Raw genomic sequence first — 20,985 nt, 5'->3', positions numbered from 1 at the left:
GAAGCGAGCGTGTCATATCGAAGAATGCGCTCGGATTGGTTCTGCTGAGGTTAGAATTGACTCCAAACAGCCTGTCAATGTGAGAATATCCTGCTGTTGGCTCTGGATCCAGAAGTCCCAGGCCCAGAGCTCTGAATCTGACGGATTTGTTCAGTGGCTCAAGTTGGACGTTTGTGCCAAATGAATGCTGTTTCTCTCACCCACAAACCTGTTGGCCAATCAGAGCGCAGAAGGCGGGATAAACAATGGGAACATCATCTTCCCACATAGCTACATCTATGAAAAATAGCCACCACCGCAGCTTCTGTGTCGACTGTAAATGATGACAACACGGCAGATGCACCACTCAAATGAAGAAAAGAACAAATCTCAAAATGTGACTTAGATGTCAGAAACCAAACATTTAAGAAGTTTGGAGTTGTTGATAAGAGGAAGGCAACAGACAAAACAGCATGTGGGGAGCAAAATTATCATCAAAATATCATCATTCTGTCCAGAATCAATCAAACTGAAGCAAGGAGAGAGACAGATTATTGTTTAGCCACTGTGTGGGACTTGTCGGTTTTTGTGAGGGTGTGTTGAATTGGACTCTTTACTGATGGATGGATGGATGGATGGATGGATGGAGTTGTGGAAGAAGAAAAGGAAAAGTCAAAGTGAAAGCTGAATATAGACACACAGTATGTATACAACCACATCTTTTTAAAATACATACAGACAAGGCCCCAGAGAAGACTCACTCATACACACCAAGTTTTTAGTTAATTCAGTGTAATTAGTGGTCAATTAAAGTGCTGTGACTTCACCGGCTGTCTGACTCTTTGATGTAGCTCCTGGCGAGACCATCCTCCATCTTGAATTAATTTACTGGCTGCAGTGTAAACACATCCCACAGCTGGACGGTCTGCTGCTTCTTTTCTTGTTCTAAACCTCCTCTTTATTTTAATGTCTTTCTTTCCATCTTTCCAGTCCATAAAATGATTCATTATACGTTATTTGTAAAAAATTCAGTATCTCACCATATTTTGTTGGAAGTCATCATTTCTAGAACTGAGTAAACACATGAGCTGTCCTTGCTGTTTGTTTTGATGACGAAGAACCTAAATCTTACTCAGCAGTTTGACTCACTCAGAGTCACAGACGGACATTTAATTCAATTTTATTTCAATTCAGTTTTATTTGTATAGCACCAAATCTCAACAGAAGTCATCTCAAGGCACTTTACAGTGTAAGGTTTCAAACTTTACAAAATAGAACTGTACACAGGACATCAACAACTCAAGTCTAAAAAGTCAGAAATTGGTGAAAAGCCACAGTAGCAGCCAAGAATTTGTGCCTGAGGCTGGAGAGAAGAAGAGCCGCAAACTGGGTTACTGCTGATGGAGAAGAGCAGTAAATAATAGATAAACAGTCTGCTGCAGGAGAGGAAGACGCAAAAGAGGTGAGGAGAGCATAGGAGAGGAGAGGAGGAAATAAGAGAGGAGAGGAGAAGAGATGGGTGGATGCAAAAATAGATTCCTCACAATTAATGGAAACGTCATTTGATCTATTAAAGGAAACCCGTCATGAATTTGTGTGTGTTTGAGGAAGTCATGAATAGCTCTTTTCCTCCTTGAAGTATTCTACGCACACACACACTTTTATGATGCTAAAAAGTTCACACATACACTTGTCACACACCTCTTTTCTCTCTTACTCTCTCTTTTTGTCCGGCCCCCCAGTGTTTTCTGTCTGAGTAACTCGACCCCCCTTCAGTCACAGGTGCACCATGCTAACACACACACACACACACACACACGTTGAGTCCACTTGTCTTCACATAGGGGGCTCTAATCAAGCCACAGGAAGCCTGAGCTCCACAGGGAGTGTGTGTGTGTGTGTGTGTATTCAGTTACAAGTGACTTGAAGAATGTGTTTCGGTCCATGAAACTCGCTGTGAGTGTGTGAAAGCGCTGCGTGTTTTCAATTACACACAAGTATTTTTGCAGATGTGTGTGTGTGTGAGTGTGTGAGCTGTCACTTTCTATCATTGCTCGTCCTATCACTGCTTTGCTCTCTTTGTGTCTGTGTTTCCTGTTTTTAATTATCTTAATGATTTTTATCTTTGTAACTGTGCTTTTCAAAATAAAAGCTTTCTCCTTTTTTTTGTTTTCTCTGACCTTTTCTTTTTCTGCAGTTCTACATCGTATTCTCTGTTCCCCTCATTCGGATTCTTTTCAGTCTGTTTTCTGATTTCATTTTTCGATTTTCTATTTCTCTTTTGTTTCTGTCTGTTTTGTCACAAACATCTTGAAAACCTATTTCTTTGCCTCTTTAATACCATATATGGTTTTCCCTGTCTCTCTCTCGCTCTCTGCTTTTCATGAACTTTAAATTTGTGTCTCCCTCCTTTTCTCTCCTGCTTCTGTTTCTTTCCTTTCACTCTTTATTTTTTTCTCTTTCTCCCTCTTTCTTTCCTAATATCTCCGCATCATATGGAGTCAATTAGTCAGCCGTGCTCAAAACTCAAACTGCGTGTGTGTGTGAGAGAGAGTGTGTACATCTGGTTCACATTAGTGCAATTGCAGGTTGGTAGAATAAAGGGCTCGGCTCAGAGGTGGTGGGTGGGATTTCCTTCCGCTTTCTCTCTCTCTCTCTCACACACACACACACAGAATTTTTCCCTCCATGTGTTTTGGATCAGGCACGTAATTAACCTTCAGAGGATTTCGAGGCCGCAGCTCAGATCTCCGCTATAAAATACATCTAAAAAACAGAAATCCCCCAAAAATATGTTTGATCCGTCTGCGGCGCGTTTGATTTGCTTTCCCACGTCTGCCTCCGGGCGGTGCGCCGAGCACAGCGGCATGAGTGGTAAACGGAGATGAAACGTGTACAGGTGGAGAGAGGAGGAGTTAGATGCAGCAGATGAATATATGCATGTCAGCGATGATTTCTATGTTGTACTGTGACAGGAGAGCAGCCGATCCTCCAGAGTGACTGACTTCAGTTACTCCTAAATTATTGTTTATATTGTATTTTGAGCTGTAGACTTTTCTGCATGTGCCTTCTGTTCCTGGTTCCTGTGGCGCTAAACTGTTTGTGTGAAGGTGAATAAAGACGAGATGAAAGCGGAGGCAGCCTGTTGGAAATGAGAGTGGCAGAGGACAGAGAAGAGGAGGGAGAGAGTGAAACAAATAGAGAAAAAATTGGACAGGCACAGGTGCAGTCGACTGTGTATGTTTGTGTGTGTGTGTGTGTATGAGCGTGTGTGTCTGTCAAGAGGTTTCGTGACTGCTCCTTTGAGTGTTCACATTCCAGCACATCTGCTTTGGATGAAGCGTGGTAAACTGTGTGTGTGTGTGTGTGTGTGTGTGTGTGTGTGTGTGTGTGTGTGTGTGTGTGTGTGTGTGTGTGTGTGAGTGAGAGAAAAAGAGAGAGAGAGAGATGAGTCGCAGAAGGGCAAGAAAAACAAAACAAGACAGGAACAATTTTAAGACTTTTATTGAACAAAACACTAACTTGTTTGACAATTATGATAAATCTGTTGAGTGAGCTTAAAACCAAAACCTGATCATTAACCTGCAAGTCAAGATTTTGGGAGCTATTGAACATGAAGTCATGAGTGTAGTTGCTGTTTGGAGCTGAATGTACAGTGGCAAGAAAAAGCAAGTGAACCTTTTGGAATTTAGTGGTTTACTGCATTCATTTATCAAAAAATGTGATCTGATCTTCATCTTGAAGACTTGTGGATTTTTTGGCTGAAAAGAAATTAGATGTGCTGCTTAATTTAGGATCATCTGGAGAGGTTTGACGGTGCATGCTAGTAACCCTGTCAGTAAGACATTGCAGTAGTCAAGCCGAGATGTAACCAGCGCCTGCACATGGAGTTGTGTTGTATAGTCCGAACGGTAGGGTCTGATCTTACAGATGAAAAGGGCAAATCTTCATGCCCTTGATACAGAGATGTGTTGGTAAAGCTCATTTGATCATCAATGATCACCCACAGGTTTCTGGCAGACATAGTGGGGACAATCACTGTAGACCTTATGATGATGCTGATGTGCTGTATTGAAGGACGCGAACTTCTGTCAACTTCTGCAGAGGTTGAGCTGATGGTGAAAGAGATATACATTTACATATATGCATATATATATATATAAACCTGGACTAATTACTGTGTAGTATCACTCACTTGCTACTACTAGTTACTCTTTGTCCTGTACTTGGAAAGACAATCTATGTTATAAGTTGTCCATATCCAAAAACATCTGCAGCCTGTTGTAAGTATGCAGACTTATTTTAGCTGCTCCTTCTTCTCCTTAACCTTCTCCTCTTTTTCATCCGCCTGGCCTTCTTTTGGTCAGAGAGCTGAAGGAGAAGGAGAGACAGAGAGGTTGAACAGATGCTCCCCACATTTGGAGACAATAACAGGGAGAAGAATCATCAAACACGAAACAAAGACAAAAAGCCTCCTGCTTCTTCTTCTTTTCTTTCCGTCTTTACTCTCTTTCCACTTTGCTCTCTTTTATTTCAGTTTACTGTCTTTTATCTGCATCCAACTTTTTGCATTTCATTCTGTTCTATTTATTGTTTTTCCATTGTCTTTCCATTCATCCTCTCTAACGAAACCCTTCGGGGCCTGGCAGCATTTCCATCACTGTCAACAAGTTACAACTGAAACACTGCAGAGAAAATAAAGTTTACTCCTTTTCTCTTCTTCCTTTAAGGTCATGCTTTCATTATTCCTCCACAGTGCAAGGTTCCCACATGTCCTGGAAATTCTGGAATTTATTCATGGAAAAGTCAGAGGAAATAAGAAAAAATAACAAAATCTCTTGAAAAACATTATGTTGTCCTGGAAAATAATTTGGACATTGCAGGTCTTTTGCTTTGGGTGAGAGTGAGCTGTCAGAGCTCCACAGCTGCAGCTAAAACTGGTGCTGCTGTATGTTCAGGGACTGGAAAAGCTTAAAATGTTGGAGTGAGAGGATCCAAATACTGTGAGCAACCCATAAACCTGTCCACACACAGTTTCAGAAGGCAGCACTTGCTTCGTGAAAATACATGTAGCTAAAATCATTGTCCTAATGTAAGTAATCATACTTTTGGAAATAACATCACAAGTACCTTTTAAATTTAATTGAAACTTAGATGTTGTACAACGTTGTATGTTTTGTAGGAGATAAATCCCTGTAATCTGTGGTTGATACTATGTGTGGGCTCTGACGCATCATCTCTTTCAAAGTTGAACTTGTTGTTTCTTTTGTCTTTCTACCTATGGTTCAGGTCAGTGAGTTGCTGTGTGATGTTGAATATGATTGTTGCCAGCTCCATGAGGAATCAATTTTCAGTGGAATGTGTCTTTATTTTCTTGCGTTTTTGCTGGGGGGGAGGCAGAACAAAGCTTTGATGAAACCTGTGATATTTCACAATATCTGAAGATTCTCCCAGTCCGTCAAACGTCACAGCACAGCGGGAGGTTAAACAACCACTTCTACTTGTTTCTTCAGGAGATTCTTCTGAGCAGTTAACACAGCAGACTCTGGTTTCTAATAGAGACATTGTTCTATCAGTGATTGAAAGGAACAAACTGAACTGGTTTGTGCTATCCAATTAATTGTTTTACAGAACTGGTTCTGTTGTGTTTGTGTTAATTCACACACAGCTGGCTTGGTTCGTTGCCCTTCTGTTTTTTTTTTTTTTTATGAAACAGAAGATTGGTTTGGTTACTTCCCATTTGGGCCTAATTTGACACAATGTTGTTATGTCAGTTCGTATTATGAAGAACTGGTTTTGTTTGTGGGACAGGTTGGGTTTACCTAACTGGTTTCATTTCAGTTTAATGTCCACTATGTCTGCCTTGTTTAGTCCGGTCGACTTTACCTCGGGTTCGTTTTTCTCACTCTTGTTTTGGCAAATCTGAACACAGCAATTGCACTCGGATGAGGATGAACACCACACAAAAAAGCTTTACTACTTGTGGTCTTCCATCTCAAACAACTCTCCAGCAGTTTGTTAGTGGTGAGAATGCAATCTGACCTCAATCCAGCCGAGAACAAAAGATTTTTGCTTAACGTCTAGTTGGCAGTGCATCTTATCTTTGCAGATTGAAGCGTTGTTGCATTTTCCTTTTAACCATTTACCTGACAAGGCTCCTTTTGTGTGGCTTGTGTTAATGCACTTTAGTTTTCTTGGATTTTTCTGTGTAACAGGAAATGGAACCAGGTGGAAAACATCTAAAAAAAACAGCTGGTCCACTGATTTAAACCAGAGCAAATGAACTATTAGTTTGAAAACGCCCTTGATCAATGACTGTTCTTTATACAGTTCAACAGGAGTGTTTTCCCTGCTTCCATTGTGTTCTTTACCATTGCAGTGGAAAGGCTTTGTATGGTAACTGTTGTGTTTCAGATTAACTGTTTTATTGTATAGACAATTTGCTTCAATGTCTTATGTCGGGATTAGGATTAGTCTGTAATATAAGAACAGAACCATTACTGCATTCTCACTTACTGTGATTGAACATTTGTATGAATGATTTTTGTCTCTTCTGTGGTCCACATTGTAATTTTCCACAACTGGTTGTGACTCTGTTGTGGCACAGAGATGTGGTTGTATCACAGCACAGAAATGATTTCCAACACCTGTTGGACTGGTTCTGTTTTGTAGTAGAAATCTACTGAGACCCACTCTAATTCCAATTACATTCACATAGAAAGTATCCAACAAGGTTTTTGTGGGAACATCCAACTGAGACATGTTGTGGAAAACAGCTCCATATGAAGGTTACTGATTGACATACACTGGTTTCTATTGTGGTTCGCATTATATTTCTGTGGCTTGTGGTTTGCCAGTTGTCAGTGAGATGACAACACAGTCCAGGGTTCCTCTGATTAGCTCAAGGTCTGCTAGCTATCTGTGGGAATACTGTCATTCCTGTGTGTGTGTGTGTATGTGTGTGTGAGTGTTTCAGATGAGGTTGTTCCTGTGTTGCTGTACATTCTTCAGACTTGAACACACTCTGCACCTGTTCCTGCCTTTCTGAAGTACAAACACATACACACATGCTTTCCTCACCAGTCTAAACTGAATGTGAAAATATTTCTGAACTGAACATTAGACATAAATCTAACTTTTTTCAACAGGAACAACATAATCGTGTGTGTGTGTGTGTGTGTGTGTGTGTGTGTGTGTGTGTGTGTGTGTGTGTGTGTGTGTGTCCTTACTTGTACAGGCTTTGGGTCAATAAATGTGGTTTTATGATCGTAGCACAAACTCAGTTCTCAGAGGGAAAGAGGAGGAAGTTTGAGGGAATTTCAGTTTAGGTCTAATGGCATCTACAGACGCTGTGTGTGTGTGTGTGTGTGTGTGTGTGTGTGTGTGTGTGTGTGTGTGTGTGTGTGTGTGTGTGTGTGTGTGTCAGAGAGAGAGAGCTCAGACTGAAGAATTTGGATCCTTAAAGTCATGCAAGGTGCACTGTGAGAACCTTTTCCATCAACATCTTGTAGCACCTTACGTTTGTCTAATACAGTTTGTGTGTTTGTGAATATGTGTGTGTGTGTGTGTGTGTGTGTTTGTGTGTGTGTTTCCTGACCTCAGCTTTTCATTCCCACAGTTCCCAGGGTTCCCTGCTGCTCCACTATCCTGATTGTTGTGGTATTTATCGCTTTGTTGGCGTCTTTCTGCAACCAAACAATTTTCAGAAAACATCAACACCAGGCTATGTTCTGAAGTTATTGAATTTTGCAATTGTCTCAATAGAAGCAGGAGCTGAAAGGATCATATCTGCATGTTTTCTCACCTCCTTAACTACTATAGAAGTCCGGGGAAATGATCAGATTACATTTAAATACTTCCACTTATATTATGATTACAAGGTAATTCAGATAAAATTAAACTGTCAGGTTTGATACGCATGTTTTTATGTCTAATGCAAGCATTTTTAAAAATTTCTTCCTTTCTGTAATATCACACATGGGAGCTATGACAGTGTAAAGGTTAGGAAAACCTTCCAGGTATCTATACTGGGCATGTTCCATAACGCGTGCTTACTCAGTGTTGGTCACATTGTAATCGTATTTCTATAGGTATAGGCATAGTTTGCTTGTTTGAGCTCTGTTTTCTTAGCATTTTTTTGTAGAGTTTTATGTACATAGACAGAAGATGTACTGTGGGGATGATGTTTACTGTAAAACATGGAGTGGAGATGAAGGGAGAGCCTGGAATCATGGGTGGAATCCTGCAAATTCCGATTGAACTGATGAAATTTATAAATGGTGGACAGGACCTTTGCTGAGGACCAGAGGGGTTAATTTCTTTTGTGTTTCATTCAGGTTTTTTGCTGTGGGACACGTGGTAAAAAAAAAAAAAAAATGCATCGGGACAAGAGAACATAAGCAACACAACGTACAGGTCTCTGGACCTCCGTGTGATTGTAGCTTCTACATTTTCACATCTGTGCACACCTGGCTGTTCATAGAGAAAAAGGTGTGACAGCCAATTTGCCAGTCAGACTCCCTAGAGTCTCTGTATGTTCACATTGTGTCTTGAACATTTACCTTAGCTGCAGCACAGGACAATCACATAAAAGGATATTAGTGCCAGTTTTTCCGCTCAGAAGTAAAATCTGACAGCTTCAAGAAAAAAAGAATTTAGGGATCTGAAGGAAAAGTCAGGGAAGGGGGGCTTCGTTTGACAAACAGTTTTAGGCTGTTTTCTGTTTTTAATAATTTCTCGTGTGGGAAGTGAGATGGAAGTTTTTTATAATGCCCCTAAGTGTTTTTTTTTTTTTCAGCTTTTTCTTTTATTTCTTCTCTCTGTGTTTTATCATGAGATTTTTGAACCACATCTGTATTCCATTCATATGCAAATACTCCAAAGTTAACAAAGCAGCCCATGTCGTTTTTTTAGTGGATTGAGTGGGTAGCTGTGGAGTGGGTTTTTCATTTTAATGTGTATCAGTGGGGGAGACAGAGAGAAGGAAGAGTGCTTTCAACAGCTGTTCCAGGGCTTGCGTCATGTGGCGCGAGCGAGCGTCATGGCTGAGTGTTCGCACGCTATGCACACACACACACACGTATACGCAGAGGCATGCTGCGGGGACCCCCCAGTCGAAGGCATGACCGAACACAGGCACTGTGTTCTCATGCAGCCGCTGTGTTGCTGAGGAGGAACGTCACCTGTTTTGAGTGATGACAGGCTGCTGGTTCTGCTTGCTCCCCCCTCTGAGAGGAGTCGCTCACAAAATCACTGCTTTCTTTCCCTCTTGCTCTCTCTTATATATGTTATAACAAAACTAGGCCTACTGTTTGTGTTTATCAACCATTATAATTTATAAACTCCAACTCTAACCAGCTAATATTAACCAGTGTTTTAAACGTACAAATTATTTTTAAACAAATCTAAATAGCTACTAAAGTTTCCAGATTAACTGCTGTATTTAGCTTGGACGCTCGGGAAATAAAGTGTAGTGTGTAAAAAAGGGTTATTGCTGCATATTCCTTCTGAGTCAGAATACAATAAGGGAGCGGAAGTGTTTGGCTGAGGATTTTTGATGTGAACAATGTGTGTTGTGTTTTGATCAGTGTGCACACTCCTGAATGACGTGTTGCATTTCTGTGTTTGTGCTGCAGGTGTACGCTCCGTCTGCCAGTACAGCCGACTACAACAGGGACTCACCGGGTTATCCCTCCTCCAAACCTCCCAGTGCTGGCTTCCCAAGCTCATTCTTTATGCCAGGTACTCACACCACACACGCGCACACAGACACACACAGGGTCTGTCCTTTACCACTGGATTCCTGAGCTCATTGTTGACACTGGATAAGAGACAAAGTGAGCTCAGGCTCCCCCGAGCTGATAGATGTTCTTAGACAAAATCACCTTGAAGTTTGAGTGATAATGTTTCTTTGCAGGAGACAACAGTGATGTCTACAGGTAGTTTTTTGCTAACTTTGCAGCTCTTCCTTGCAGCTGACAGATCACACTGCTTGCACACCAGTCATAGAAGTGCAGCATTACGGAGCAACATTTAGTAGAGACTGTGGCTGCCCCTCTCTGAAGGTCACTCCCTTGTGTATTGGTGCATCTCAATGAATCTGAATGGTAGCAAATGTCAATGCAAGTTTAGCTGATTTATAGCATTTTAAAAGTGATGCTCATTTTGCTCTCAGGCTTTTGCTTGTTGAGTAAAACCATCAGAATTGAAGTGAAAAATAAAATAAGAGAACTAACTAATAACACGTCAGACTAACGTCTGCAGTGTTTTATCACACTTACTGTATACCATGGTCACATCACACACGTAAAAAAGGAAAGCTCAAACTGTCACTTTAACATCTGTTTGCACTGATCTTGCTTGGGTATGTTTATTTATGAATGTTTGAGCTGAAAAATTGTTACTCGTAGTTTAATACACCTTCTACATTGACACTGACACCTGCTAGCCAATTAAACAAGTCATTTCCATGGATGTACAGTGGTGTTAAGTTCCAAGAATGCGTTGTAAGTTGTTTTTCTTAGTTTATGTCTGCTATGTTATGTTACATATTTGAACAAATTCTTTCAGACTCTCTTTTTTCATGTCACCTGGCCATCTTTCACATAAATTCACACACTTAAAAACTTTACAGGCATGGATAAAAGTACACAGAAAACAGGTTTCTTTCTGCAAGTCTGTTAACGGGTTTATTCTTATACCTGAAGAAGGAAAGCAGGTGTTTTCTGAAATCAGGCTACTGCACAAAGTGGGTCAGACAGAATACTAAACTGCATGTAGACACACCAAGTCAGTGTGGACAGAAAAGAACACAAGAAACCTCAGTATGTTTTTACACTGATTAGCAGCACGGGGATGAAACTGATGTAAAAGCAGCAAATAACAAATCACGTGTAACTTCCTGTCCATCTTTTTTTGTGTCTCTGTCAGATGGTCACCACAGCGGCGATCCCTGGAGCAGCAGTAGTAGCAGTATGAGCCAGCAGGGATACCATGGCAGCATGCTGGGGGGTGGGAACTCAGCTCATGGCCCCACCCAGAGCTCCTCCTACTGCGGGATTCACCCACATGACAGATTGGTAAGAAGAGCTGTCAATCTCAGTGTATTGAAAACTAAAAAACATTTATTGGCTTTTTATGAAGTATTCAACTGCATTTCACAGTGAGACTATAAGATGACCAGTATAGAACATTTATGTGTATATCTGTGTTTGGTACGAATTGAGGATATGGTAATTAGTTCTTAAGTTATTAAGTCATGTTTTGCATTAGTTTATCATTTTCCACTTTAATGCCGTGCTGTCCATTTCTCTGCAGAGCTACCCGTCACACTCATCTGCAGATATCAGCTCCAGCCTTCCTCCCATGTCCAGCTTCCACCGAGGGGGAGGAAGTGGGGGCGGCGCCAATCATTACAGCACCGCCTCTTGCACTGCCTCCACCAACGGCACAGACAGCATTATGGGTAAAACACCTGCATTTGTGTATGGAAGCAAATCAAATAAATGTTATATGTGATCTGTCTAACTACTATCACATCATTGTTTTAGTCACCACTCTAGGGATGGTAGTGTCAGTTTGTGACACAGTTTTCAATCAGTCCACCATTTTGGGCGAGGCTGAAAAACCATATATTGAATGGATTGGTATTAAATTTGGTGCAGACATTCACGGTCCCCAGAGAATAAATCCAACTAACTTCGTGATCCCCTGAAGCTGAGCATGAAGTTGATATTCTTGTTTTTTGGTGAAATTCCCCTCAGGATCACTTGTGACTGGTGATAGCTTTACTTTCCATTAATTTAGACTGTGCTAGAGGATTTGACATTGACTTTCCCCAGCCACGTTGTGTGTAAGCTTTAATTCTTATCATTACTTACTCATTACTTCTGCCACAAAATTATTCACTGACTGTGAAAGTAACCAGTTATTTAGATTTTTTCATCTATGGTTACAGCCTGCACTTGTTTGTGTTTTGTCTCTTTAAACATTTCCATAATATACTTGTAGAGTTAACTTTACCATCTTTTCAGTCAGAAGAAAACAATAGCTAGACTATATTTCTATTTACCATTACATAAATACTAAGATCTTGTCCTGCAGTGATTAGAAGCTAAACTTCGCTGTCAGAGGAAAAGACAGACTGTCAAAAACTAAGTAGAAGCAAACTGAGCATAACACTCGTACTCCATTTTGGCTAAAACTTGACATCATTGACACAAACAGCATGCCATATGGACCCCTTGCTTTGAGCCTCATAGAACAAATAGAACAGCAATAAGAAACAGATTGAAAGTTTGTTTTCATGGAAATGCATCTCCAACATTCCTCAAAGATATCACACAGACACACACACACACAAGTAAGAGCAGATGAGTGTAAACACAAGAGGAACCTAATAAAAAACATGATTCTGTTGTATAAGTATAAACATATGACACACATGTGCACACACATGAAAACACACACACACACATACTGTGTTTACAGCTGTTTTTCTGCCTTTGTCTGATTTTGTATAAGTAAACAAGTGGATGAGTTCTCTTGACAGAAAACTGCAGCTGTGCTTACAACATATTTATGTTGAGTGCTGCGCACAAAGAGGAAAAGGGCATGAATCTGTCCATAGAAACATTTCAGAAACTTTGCAGCACAACTCACCTGTGTTCATCTGTATCAGTATGTTAATTCCTATTGCAGTTTACTGGTTTATAAGTCAATGCTACTAAAACAAGCAGATGTAAGGATTACCTGCCTTTTTTTATCTTAGATTTTATTACATTCAATATACAGTTCCACGGTAATGACAGAAATCTAAACTGATCCCTGCTGCTGTTTTTTTGTAAAAGAAGCAAACAGCTGTTTCACAAAAAACAAATGTTTTACAGTCACCTTGCAGCCCACTAGATGTTTTATTCTCAAAATTATATCATTTTCTTGTAATATACACATAATGAAAGGATACAGCTTGAAACAAGAGTTCAATGGGTTAATCTTGGTAAAACCTTCCAATGAATACAACTGGTGGGAAGCTGTTGAGGGATCGTGTTCTTGTTACTGCAACAGCATCTTCTACTGTACAAGATTTTCAGTGTATGCAGACCTCAAAATAATGAAATGAGGTCAATGATAATGAGTGATAGCATGATAGAAAGATTATATTAAAAGGATTAAGAAAAAAACAATACATTTTTCTGTTTGAGTAGGTGATGTACAGATGAAATCTTTGTTTCATTTTCTGAATGCTCTTCTCCTTTGTGTCTATAAGCTCTCATTTATGAAAAAGACTTTTCCCTGCATATGTTCTAAATTATGCATCAAGTCGGGATCCGATTTTGTGTGTTTACGTGTGTATAACTGTAATCCTTTGGTTGGTTTACTAGGCCAGTGGTGTGGCGTGAGTGAGACATGAGGCTTTAACCCCAAAACATATGCTATTCTGACTCTTTCTCTCTAAGAGCTTAAAGACGTCCAGTTCTGCCAATCTACTGTATGTAATGGATTCATTTGCCATGAAAGGATGTGTGTTTTCTGTGCTGTGTGTGTGTGTGTACGCATGTCTAACTTGTGTGTGCGAGCGTAAACTTTCCATCTGGAATGTGCTATCAGGAGAGATGAGCTGTAAGCATGTCAGAGTCTCTTTGCCTTATTGTGCATGTGTGTGTGTGTGTGTGTGTGTGTGTGTGTGTGTGTTTGTGTGTGGGCGCTCATCTGGTCCGGTGAGGTCACTTCCTTCCTCTCTGGCCTCAGTGCTCTTCAAGTGTGTGAAACAGATTTAGGTGAATTTAAGTCCAGCATTCACAGAGACAAACACACATACTGACAGTTAAAATGTGAATAAACTTTCAGTGTGGGTTTCTGTGAAATTCTGTTTTTGATTCTCATCAGATTGCTTCAGTAAGGATCGAGAACACTATCAAATTAGCTCTGTCACACCATCACATTTTATATAGCCTCGCACCATGGCTATGAAGTGCTCCACAGACAGCTGTCCATGCAAGAATTAAGTCTTTTGAGGTCATATTAACTATATGTCCAATTAGCAACCAGACAATAGCATTTGTTCTTAGAACATTCTATTTTTGTTATTCCTCTGTACTTCCTGCAAAGAAGAAAATAACAAATGAAGTATTTTTAAGGATTTTATGTCATTTTCAGTTTGAATAAAGATGCTGTCAGAGTGTGGAAAGAATGGACTAGTGGAGTACAGTTAGAAAGAATAATTGAAGAATATGTGGTCAACAACATCCTTATTTACATGAATGCATCCCACTTTTTCCCCTGTGTGCTTGTATGTGTGTGTCTCAGCTAACCGAGCACAGAGCGGAGCAGCCAGCAGCTCTCAGACAGGAGATGCCTTAGGGAAAGCACTTGCATCAGTAAGTACAGCACACTCAAACACACACTCATAAAGGCAGTACAGATGTGAGTGACTTGTTTGGCCCCTGATTTAAGCTAAATGATTTTATCATTCACAATTCTTTAAATCTTTTTGTAATAGTTCATAGTTTCAAGTTTATCATATGGCTTCACTCATATCTGAATTTCGTTTTCAAGTACTCTGGCCTCTTTTTTTTTTAGATCTACTCCCCAGACCACACGAACAACAGCTTTTCATCCAATCCCTCCACCCCAGTCGGCTCCCCACCCTCTCTCACAGGTAAGCATGTGACATTCGAAGAAGAAGCAGAGTGGGATTTTGTGTGACAGTTGTAAAAGTCACAAACATGAGAACTTCTTTAACTTGAGACTTAAACTGGTTTAAAATTACTTCAGACTTTACATGAGTCTTGTATTAACATTATGAAAGGACTTGATGTGTGACTTGAACTGGTTTCAAATGACTTGAGACGACATAGAATTATCCCAAATAAATTTTGACCTAACTTGAACCTTTTATAATTGACGTAAGAGTTTTTTGAATTTGCCCAAAAGACTTAAATTCAGCTCTATGAGGAGAAGGAAGAAAGAAGAAAGAAAATGCTAAACATAAAAAAAAAAAATGTAAAGATAATTGTTTATAAGAAGAGTGATGACAAGGCCTAAGTCCAGACCATACACATTAATAATTGCTCCTCTCCATATCCCTCCTCCTTATTCTCATATTTCCACCAATTACTTCTTCCCTCTGCTGATGTTGTAAACTCTCCTCGCTGCTTAAAGTGAAAAATGACTTTTCCTTATAATAGTTGTGTCGAATTTGTATCTAATTGTCGCTGCTACGCACTCCGTTTGATATTTCTCTGCCGCGCCTTTTGACTGATAGCTTTAATTACGAGCACCACTTCGAACAAATCGTTCACAAACCTAGCAGCACTGTGAACACAAGCTCCCTCCCCTCTTCCTCATCCTCCTCGTCGTCATTATAGCTGCCTGGGATATTGCCTGCTAAACCATAATTGGTGTTTATCATTGTGTCAGAGTTACTCCACTTTTTACAAATTACAAATGAAGCCTATTAGAGCAAACTACATGCAAATTGATATCCAAGGCTAATTTTGCGAGGGTGTTTTACAGTGTTGGACTCAGAATAATTTACCCTGCCATTTAATACATATATTTGTATTTGCACATGAATATACCCAGGTGATTATTCATTAATTAGCATATGGAAATGAGCATGTAATATGAATAAAGGAAAGAGGAGAGAAAAGGCTGTGAGACAAAATGGGAAGACATTAAAAAAGAGAAACATGAGCTAATGAGATGAGATCAGAGATACAAGAGAGAAATCAGTGGTGAGGGCAGAGAGAAGAAGGAGGAGGGAACAAGAATGGAAAAGAAAGGAGAGGAGAGGAGAGGAGCGAAGAAGAGGAAACTGAAGGGAAAGGAGACACAAGTTGTTGAGGTGGCAGGATGAGGAAAGAGAGAAAGAAGAGGAGAGGAAGCAAACAGTGAAAAGGGGGGGGGGGGTTGTATTGTAATGCTACCAGTGTGATTTAACTACAGGTTAGAACTTACATCAAACACATATATACATCAACATGAATGCTCTCTTTGGTGATTGGGTGAAAGCACCACTGGACTGTTTTAGTTTTAGGACGTTCTATGAGGAATCTCTAAATACCCGTAAGCAGTGGAATATTTAGTTGGTTGTGTTGACTCAAGACCTGGTCTTTTAAAGAGGACTGGTTTGGGGACAGCAAAGAGATCAACGGTATGTACACGTTTACAGTATTTCAGCTGTGATCGTGTGTGCGATCTTATTGCCCTACTTCCAAATGAGATTAGCTCAGGTAGCTTTGATCCCTCTTCAGTAGTTCATTAATGAATAAAATTATGTACAACTGTGGGATGAAAATGTCAGGAGACATTTAATAACTGAGACTGAAAGAAGCTAGTGCTAGCATGTAGTTGGCTAATGTAAACTGTTAGCTTGGCAGCTGCAATAGTTCACCAATTAGCCCTGCAAGTTGTTTATACGTCTGCGAGCCTCCAGAATCCCGTATTTCACAAGAACATCCAGTTGAATGTTGCTGTGCCATTTCCTAGCATGCCTGGGCCTTTACATAAATCATTTGTATCTTCACACAAGTCGCTGTCTCTCATCTGTCTACCAGCTAATGAGACCTGTCGATTCAGATACAACCCTTCAGAGCGTTGACAAACACAAAAGCAGCAACGAACAGAAACACAAAGCTTGTTTATTCTGCAGAGGGCCCATGCTAATCAACCACTTGTACCTTTTTCACAGACAAAAGCCTGATATTAGCATTTTTGCTCAGAGATATGGGTTGGTTTGTTTTTGTCTTTTCCTCCTCATCTCTGTGTCTATTATGTCCGAGCACCACAAGTGGATAGGATGAGAAACTCCTTGTGTATAAAGACTTTTTGTGTGGTGTTTGGCGCTGTACGTCGAGTGGATTCTTTTTTTGACAAATGAAAGGAGAGGAGGGTTTGGCTGTAATCCACACACAGGCATCCATCCTTTTTGTGTGCATGCTTATTCTGTGCAGGGCCGCATGAGGCTTGAGCATATCCCAGCATGCACTGGTTAAGAGGCAGGTTACAGCCTGAACAGACTGACAGTCTATCAATCGACAAAGATACTGTACATGCGGCTCAAAGCATGTCTGCTGGAACTAAACAAAACACATCCTCTTCTGTCTTTGTCTCCTTGTGTCCTCTTACCTAGCTGCCAGTTCTGCTGTCTGGTCAAGGAATGGTGGACAGGGAGCTTCATCGCCAAACTACGAAGCTCCGCTGCACTCTCTGGTATGCTCACACACAAACATACACACACATTTGACATGACACTCATTGACATAATGCATCCCCTAACCCCCTACTGTAGGCCATGTTAATCTACTCATCAAGTAGCGTCTTCAGTCTGAGGATAGTTGGTTAGAGGCCATAAGCCTGGAGCATAAATTTGTGGCCTATCCTCAGACTGAAGAAGCTACTTGATGAGTAGTGAAATGCTTTGACCTGACAAAAAAGTCCAATTGCCATGACTCAACTCCCAGATAACTTCACCTCGACGACTGAGAATCTACACCAACATAACTGCCGTACCCTAAACTTTACCCTAACCACAACCTAATTCTAGACCTAAAACTCAGTCTAAACCCCAAAATTGCTCTTTAAACACCCTTCTCATTGTGAGGATCGGCTAAAATGTGCTCACTTTGTAAAATTGTCTTCACTCCAAAACTTAAAAATTCATGCTACTCCTCACAGTGATAACCATATAAACACAAACACCATTTTGTTCATGTTGGTGGCTCACCCTAAGCAGGTGTTCCTTCACCTCCTTGACTCTGACTACACCGCTAGCTATCATTAGCCACCATCATTAAGCAATGTGACAAGACTTGGAGCTTTTCCTTCTTCGAAACAATTCGCACATGTAATAGTACTAGTAACTTTTCTGTTTCAATACTTGATTAGTGTTTTAAGGTCAGAGCTAGTTGAATTTATATTTGTAGATATGAAAGAACATTTCAACATGTATGTCATGTATCATTTTTCTGTGATTTCTGCAGCAAAGTCGCATCGAGGACCGTCTAGAGCGTTTGGACGATGCCATCCATGTACTGCGGAGCCATGCGGTGGGACCATCAACGGGTATGACCAGTGGGCACAGTGACATGCACAGCCTCATCGGGGCCGCACATACGCACAACGGCGCAATGAGTGCTCTGGGCAGCGGGTACGGGACAGGGCTGTTGTCGGCCAACAGACACTCACTCATGGTAAGACCATAGTTTTTACTGTGCTGATTGGTGTAAAGGTGATGTCTTGACTGGGAGACGCATTGAAGTTCCCTTTCGTGATAATATGGATCATTTTAAGTATAACGTATATTTTAAGATGATAGAATCCCAAACAAAAACGCTGAACATATATGTGCATTCAGGTTTTTACATGGATGTCTACAATTACTACATTTACTGTTAGGATATTGGGATACATAGGCAAAAATAAGTGAAGATTTTCTGAAGGAACTAATTCACACATATTAAAACCTTAAACTCATCAAGTTAAAGGTTTGTTAGGATTTAATAAAAATAGTACAACACAATAATGTATCCTCATTATGATTTACAAAAGGTAATTGCATTTGGAAAGTAAACCCAACGAACTATGTTTTTCACAAGGAATTTAAATTGACCAGTGAAAAAATATTCATGATACTTAAGAAATTGTAATATTCATCCACTGAAGGTTATAGAAAATTAGGTTGAACCGTAAACATAAAGAAAGACTGCAGTCACGTTTTCCATGTTTAAGACTCCTGGCTTTTTTTGTCAGCTTGAAACAACAAACATAAAGAACCAAACAGCTGTGTGACATAAGGCGATGTAGGAGGGTGTGAGAGAGAGGGCATTATAAAACCAGAATAAACGCATTCAGATGCCTGAAAGTGTTCAGTCAGACTTACCTTATTTATTTGTACTGTACATTTGTGCATTTTAACCTGTACTCACACACACCAGATGTTCATTCAAACTAAAACACAAGCCACCCTGCACTGTCACAACCTCATCTACACCTCTCTGTAGAAAATCATAGACTCAGCCCTTGACTTTTGTTCTGTCCAGCTGTTTAACATTGTGGCTGTAAAGCACACTGTGTCCTGTAGGGGACGCTGGCAGCAGCTTTACTTTCTTTTCACTACAGTAGTTCAGGAGCTTTGTCTCTCACTCTCTCTGTTCTTTGTTAAAGTTTTCTTTGAAGCATTGTTTTCAAAATGGAGAGCACCTGTGGTAGAGGCCAGTCTGTGTGTGTGTGTGTCTGTGTGTGTGTGTGTGCGTGCGCACACACACGCTGGTTGACTCCCACAGAGATTATCTTCTTCTCACGCATATCTGTCCAGCTGTCTCTCTCTGTCTCTCTCTCACACACACATTTTCCCTAACACAGAGTGCTGCTGTCTTTTTTCAAACATGAACAACCGTCGCTTTTTAGTCTGAAGTGGAGTCAACTGCTCAGATGCATGACCTCTGGTGTGTTGGTGACACTAATTTACTAGCTTCTTACAGGGCACACAACTCAATTATAAAGTTATACTATTACAGCATGTGACTTATCCCTTACATACACTCCTAAAGCAAATTATGTGAGTGATCACATGCTATGTAGTTAGTGTTTACAGCTACAATAATGCAACAGCGTAATCCCTGTCAAACTAGTTATTATGAAAAAGCAAGTACTCATTAGGACTAGTTTGGATGTGGTTTCTGCTCCAGTTGGAGTGTTGTGTGACAGATCAAAGTTCATGCTCATTTCTGTCATCTTGCAGATCCTGCAGTATAATATATACTGTTCGTTGCAGCATAACCACTCTGCCTCTATTGCTGTTGCTGAGTATTGCTGCACCAGCACTCTCCCGTAATGTTCTGCTGGTGGTGCTTGTTAATAGTCAAAATGGTAACGTAGTGTCGACCGATGAGCGCTCTATTTTTTGTTGATGAAAAATATAACATAAAAACAAAAATATAGATATTTACCAGTCTTACGCTTTAAAGAAAAATAAGTCTCAAAAGAAATAAATAACTTTATTTGAATTCTCAAGAAAACACCTCACACAGCTCACATTGATGGAAAATGATAACTTGTTAGACATTGTAACATTACATAACATTACATTACATTACATACATCGCATCTATTCTGTGCACATAATGCATAAACTTAATAAAACCAAATCCCAATTAAAACCCAATTAATAAAAAACACTTTTTACTTTCCATGAACAAAGTGGAAAGAAAAGAGAAGCGCATTTGGATTTATGATGTAATTTTAAGTTTTCTAGTTAAAAAAAAAAGTTTAATATTTAATGAAAGTTTTGCAAACTACTTTTCAGCTTCATCTGGAGGTTATTTTAGACACTTTCTCTCCTCTTGGGACATCCTGCAGAAAGCTGCATAAAGTGATGTGAGATTTAGCCCAAGAAAACATTTAAAGTTTACTTTTTGTTAGAGCTAATATTTGGAGAAACTACTTTTCAGTTTAATCTTGAAATTATTCCAAACACATTTATGACTTGTTTTTATATGTATGCAGTGGAAAAAGAGAATAAAGTGAAGTGATGGATGTGTGCTGGAAAAAAAAAACTATTTACTTATAAACTCTTTAAAAACACACACACTGAAGCTCATAAATTGCTCCCTGTGTTGTCATTAGAAGCAGCAAGTGTGTGTGTGTTTATTCAGGCTCCGGATTATTGGCCGATATAAAAACAGACTCATTACTGTAAGTCTGAAAACACACAAGCTTTATAACTACACACACACCACCTTATAAAAGTCTTGGACGAATGCATGAGGCTGGTTAACGTCACATTGTGGGAACCCAAATTAACAGCCAATGAAAGGTATTTCTCCTCACTCATAAATTCCCATTGCAAAGCTTTCATTGAAAGATCTCCTCAGTGTAGTGAGTGCCCTCGATCATTTAACCAGACTGTACGTTTTAGTGATTAGAATCAGTTTAACTATTTTTCGAAGCACCTGGCCTTAGGTTGTATGGGTCTGGGCTAGGTTAGGGGTAGAAGTTAAGCTG

At 40.0% G+C, this 20,985-nt stretch overlaps 1 protein-coding gene across 7 annotated transcripts in view; it reads left to right on the top strand.

Moving 5' to 3' along the window:
• LOC113147947 (transcription factor 4) overlaps nucleotides 1-20,985 on the top strand; it is a 193,597-nt gene that overhangs the window by 154,700 nt on the left and 17,912 nt on the right. For all 7 annotated transcript variants that reach the window (XM_026339298.1, XM_026339301.1, XM_026339305.1 and 4 more), the window contains 7 exons: nucleotides 9,615-9,720; nucleotides 10,909-11,057; nucleotides 11,296-11,443; nucleotides 14,287-14,357; nucleotides 14,560-14,638; nucleotides 17,114-17,193; nucleotides 17,964-18,173. In XM_026339298.1, coding sequence (XP_026195083.1) covers nucleotides 9,615-9,720; nucleotides 10,909-11,057; nucleotides 11,296-11,443; nucleotides 14,287-14,357; nucleotides 14,560-14,638; nucleotides 17,114-17,193; nucleotides 17,964-18,173 — 843 coding nt within the window. The remainder of the gene's footprint in view (nucleotides 1-9,614; nucleotides 9,721-10,908; nucleotides 11,058-11,295; nucleotides 11,444-14,286; nucleotides 14,358-14,559; nucleotides 14,639-17,113; nucleotides 17,194-17,963; nucleotides 18,174-20,985) is intronic.

The sequence above is a fragment of the Anabas testudineus genome, chromosome 22 (genome assembly GCF_900324465.2).
Source record: "Anabas testudineus chromosome 22, fAnaTes1.2, whole genome shotgun sequence".
In the NCBI taxonomy this organism is placed as follows: Eukaryota; Metazoa; Chordata; class Actinopteri; order Anabantiformes; family Anabantidae; genus Anabas; species Anabas testudineus.
Note: the sequence above shows the minus strand (reverse complement) of the source record. Positions and strands in the feature narration are given on the sequence as shown.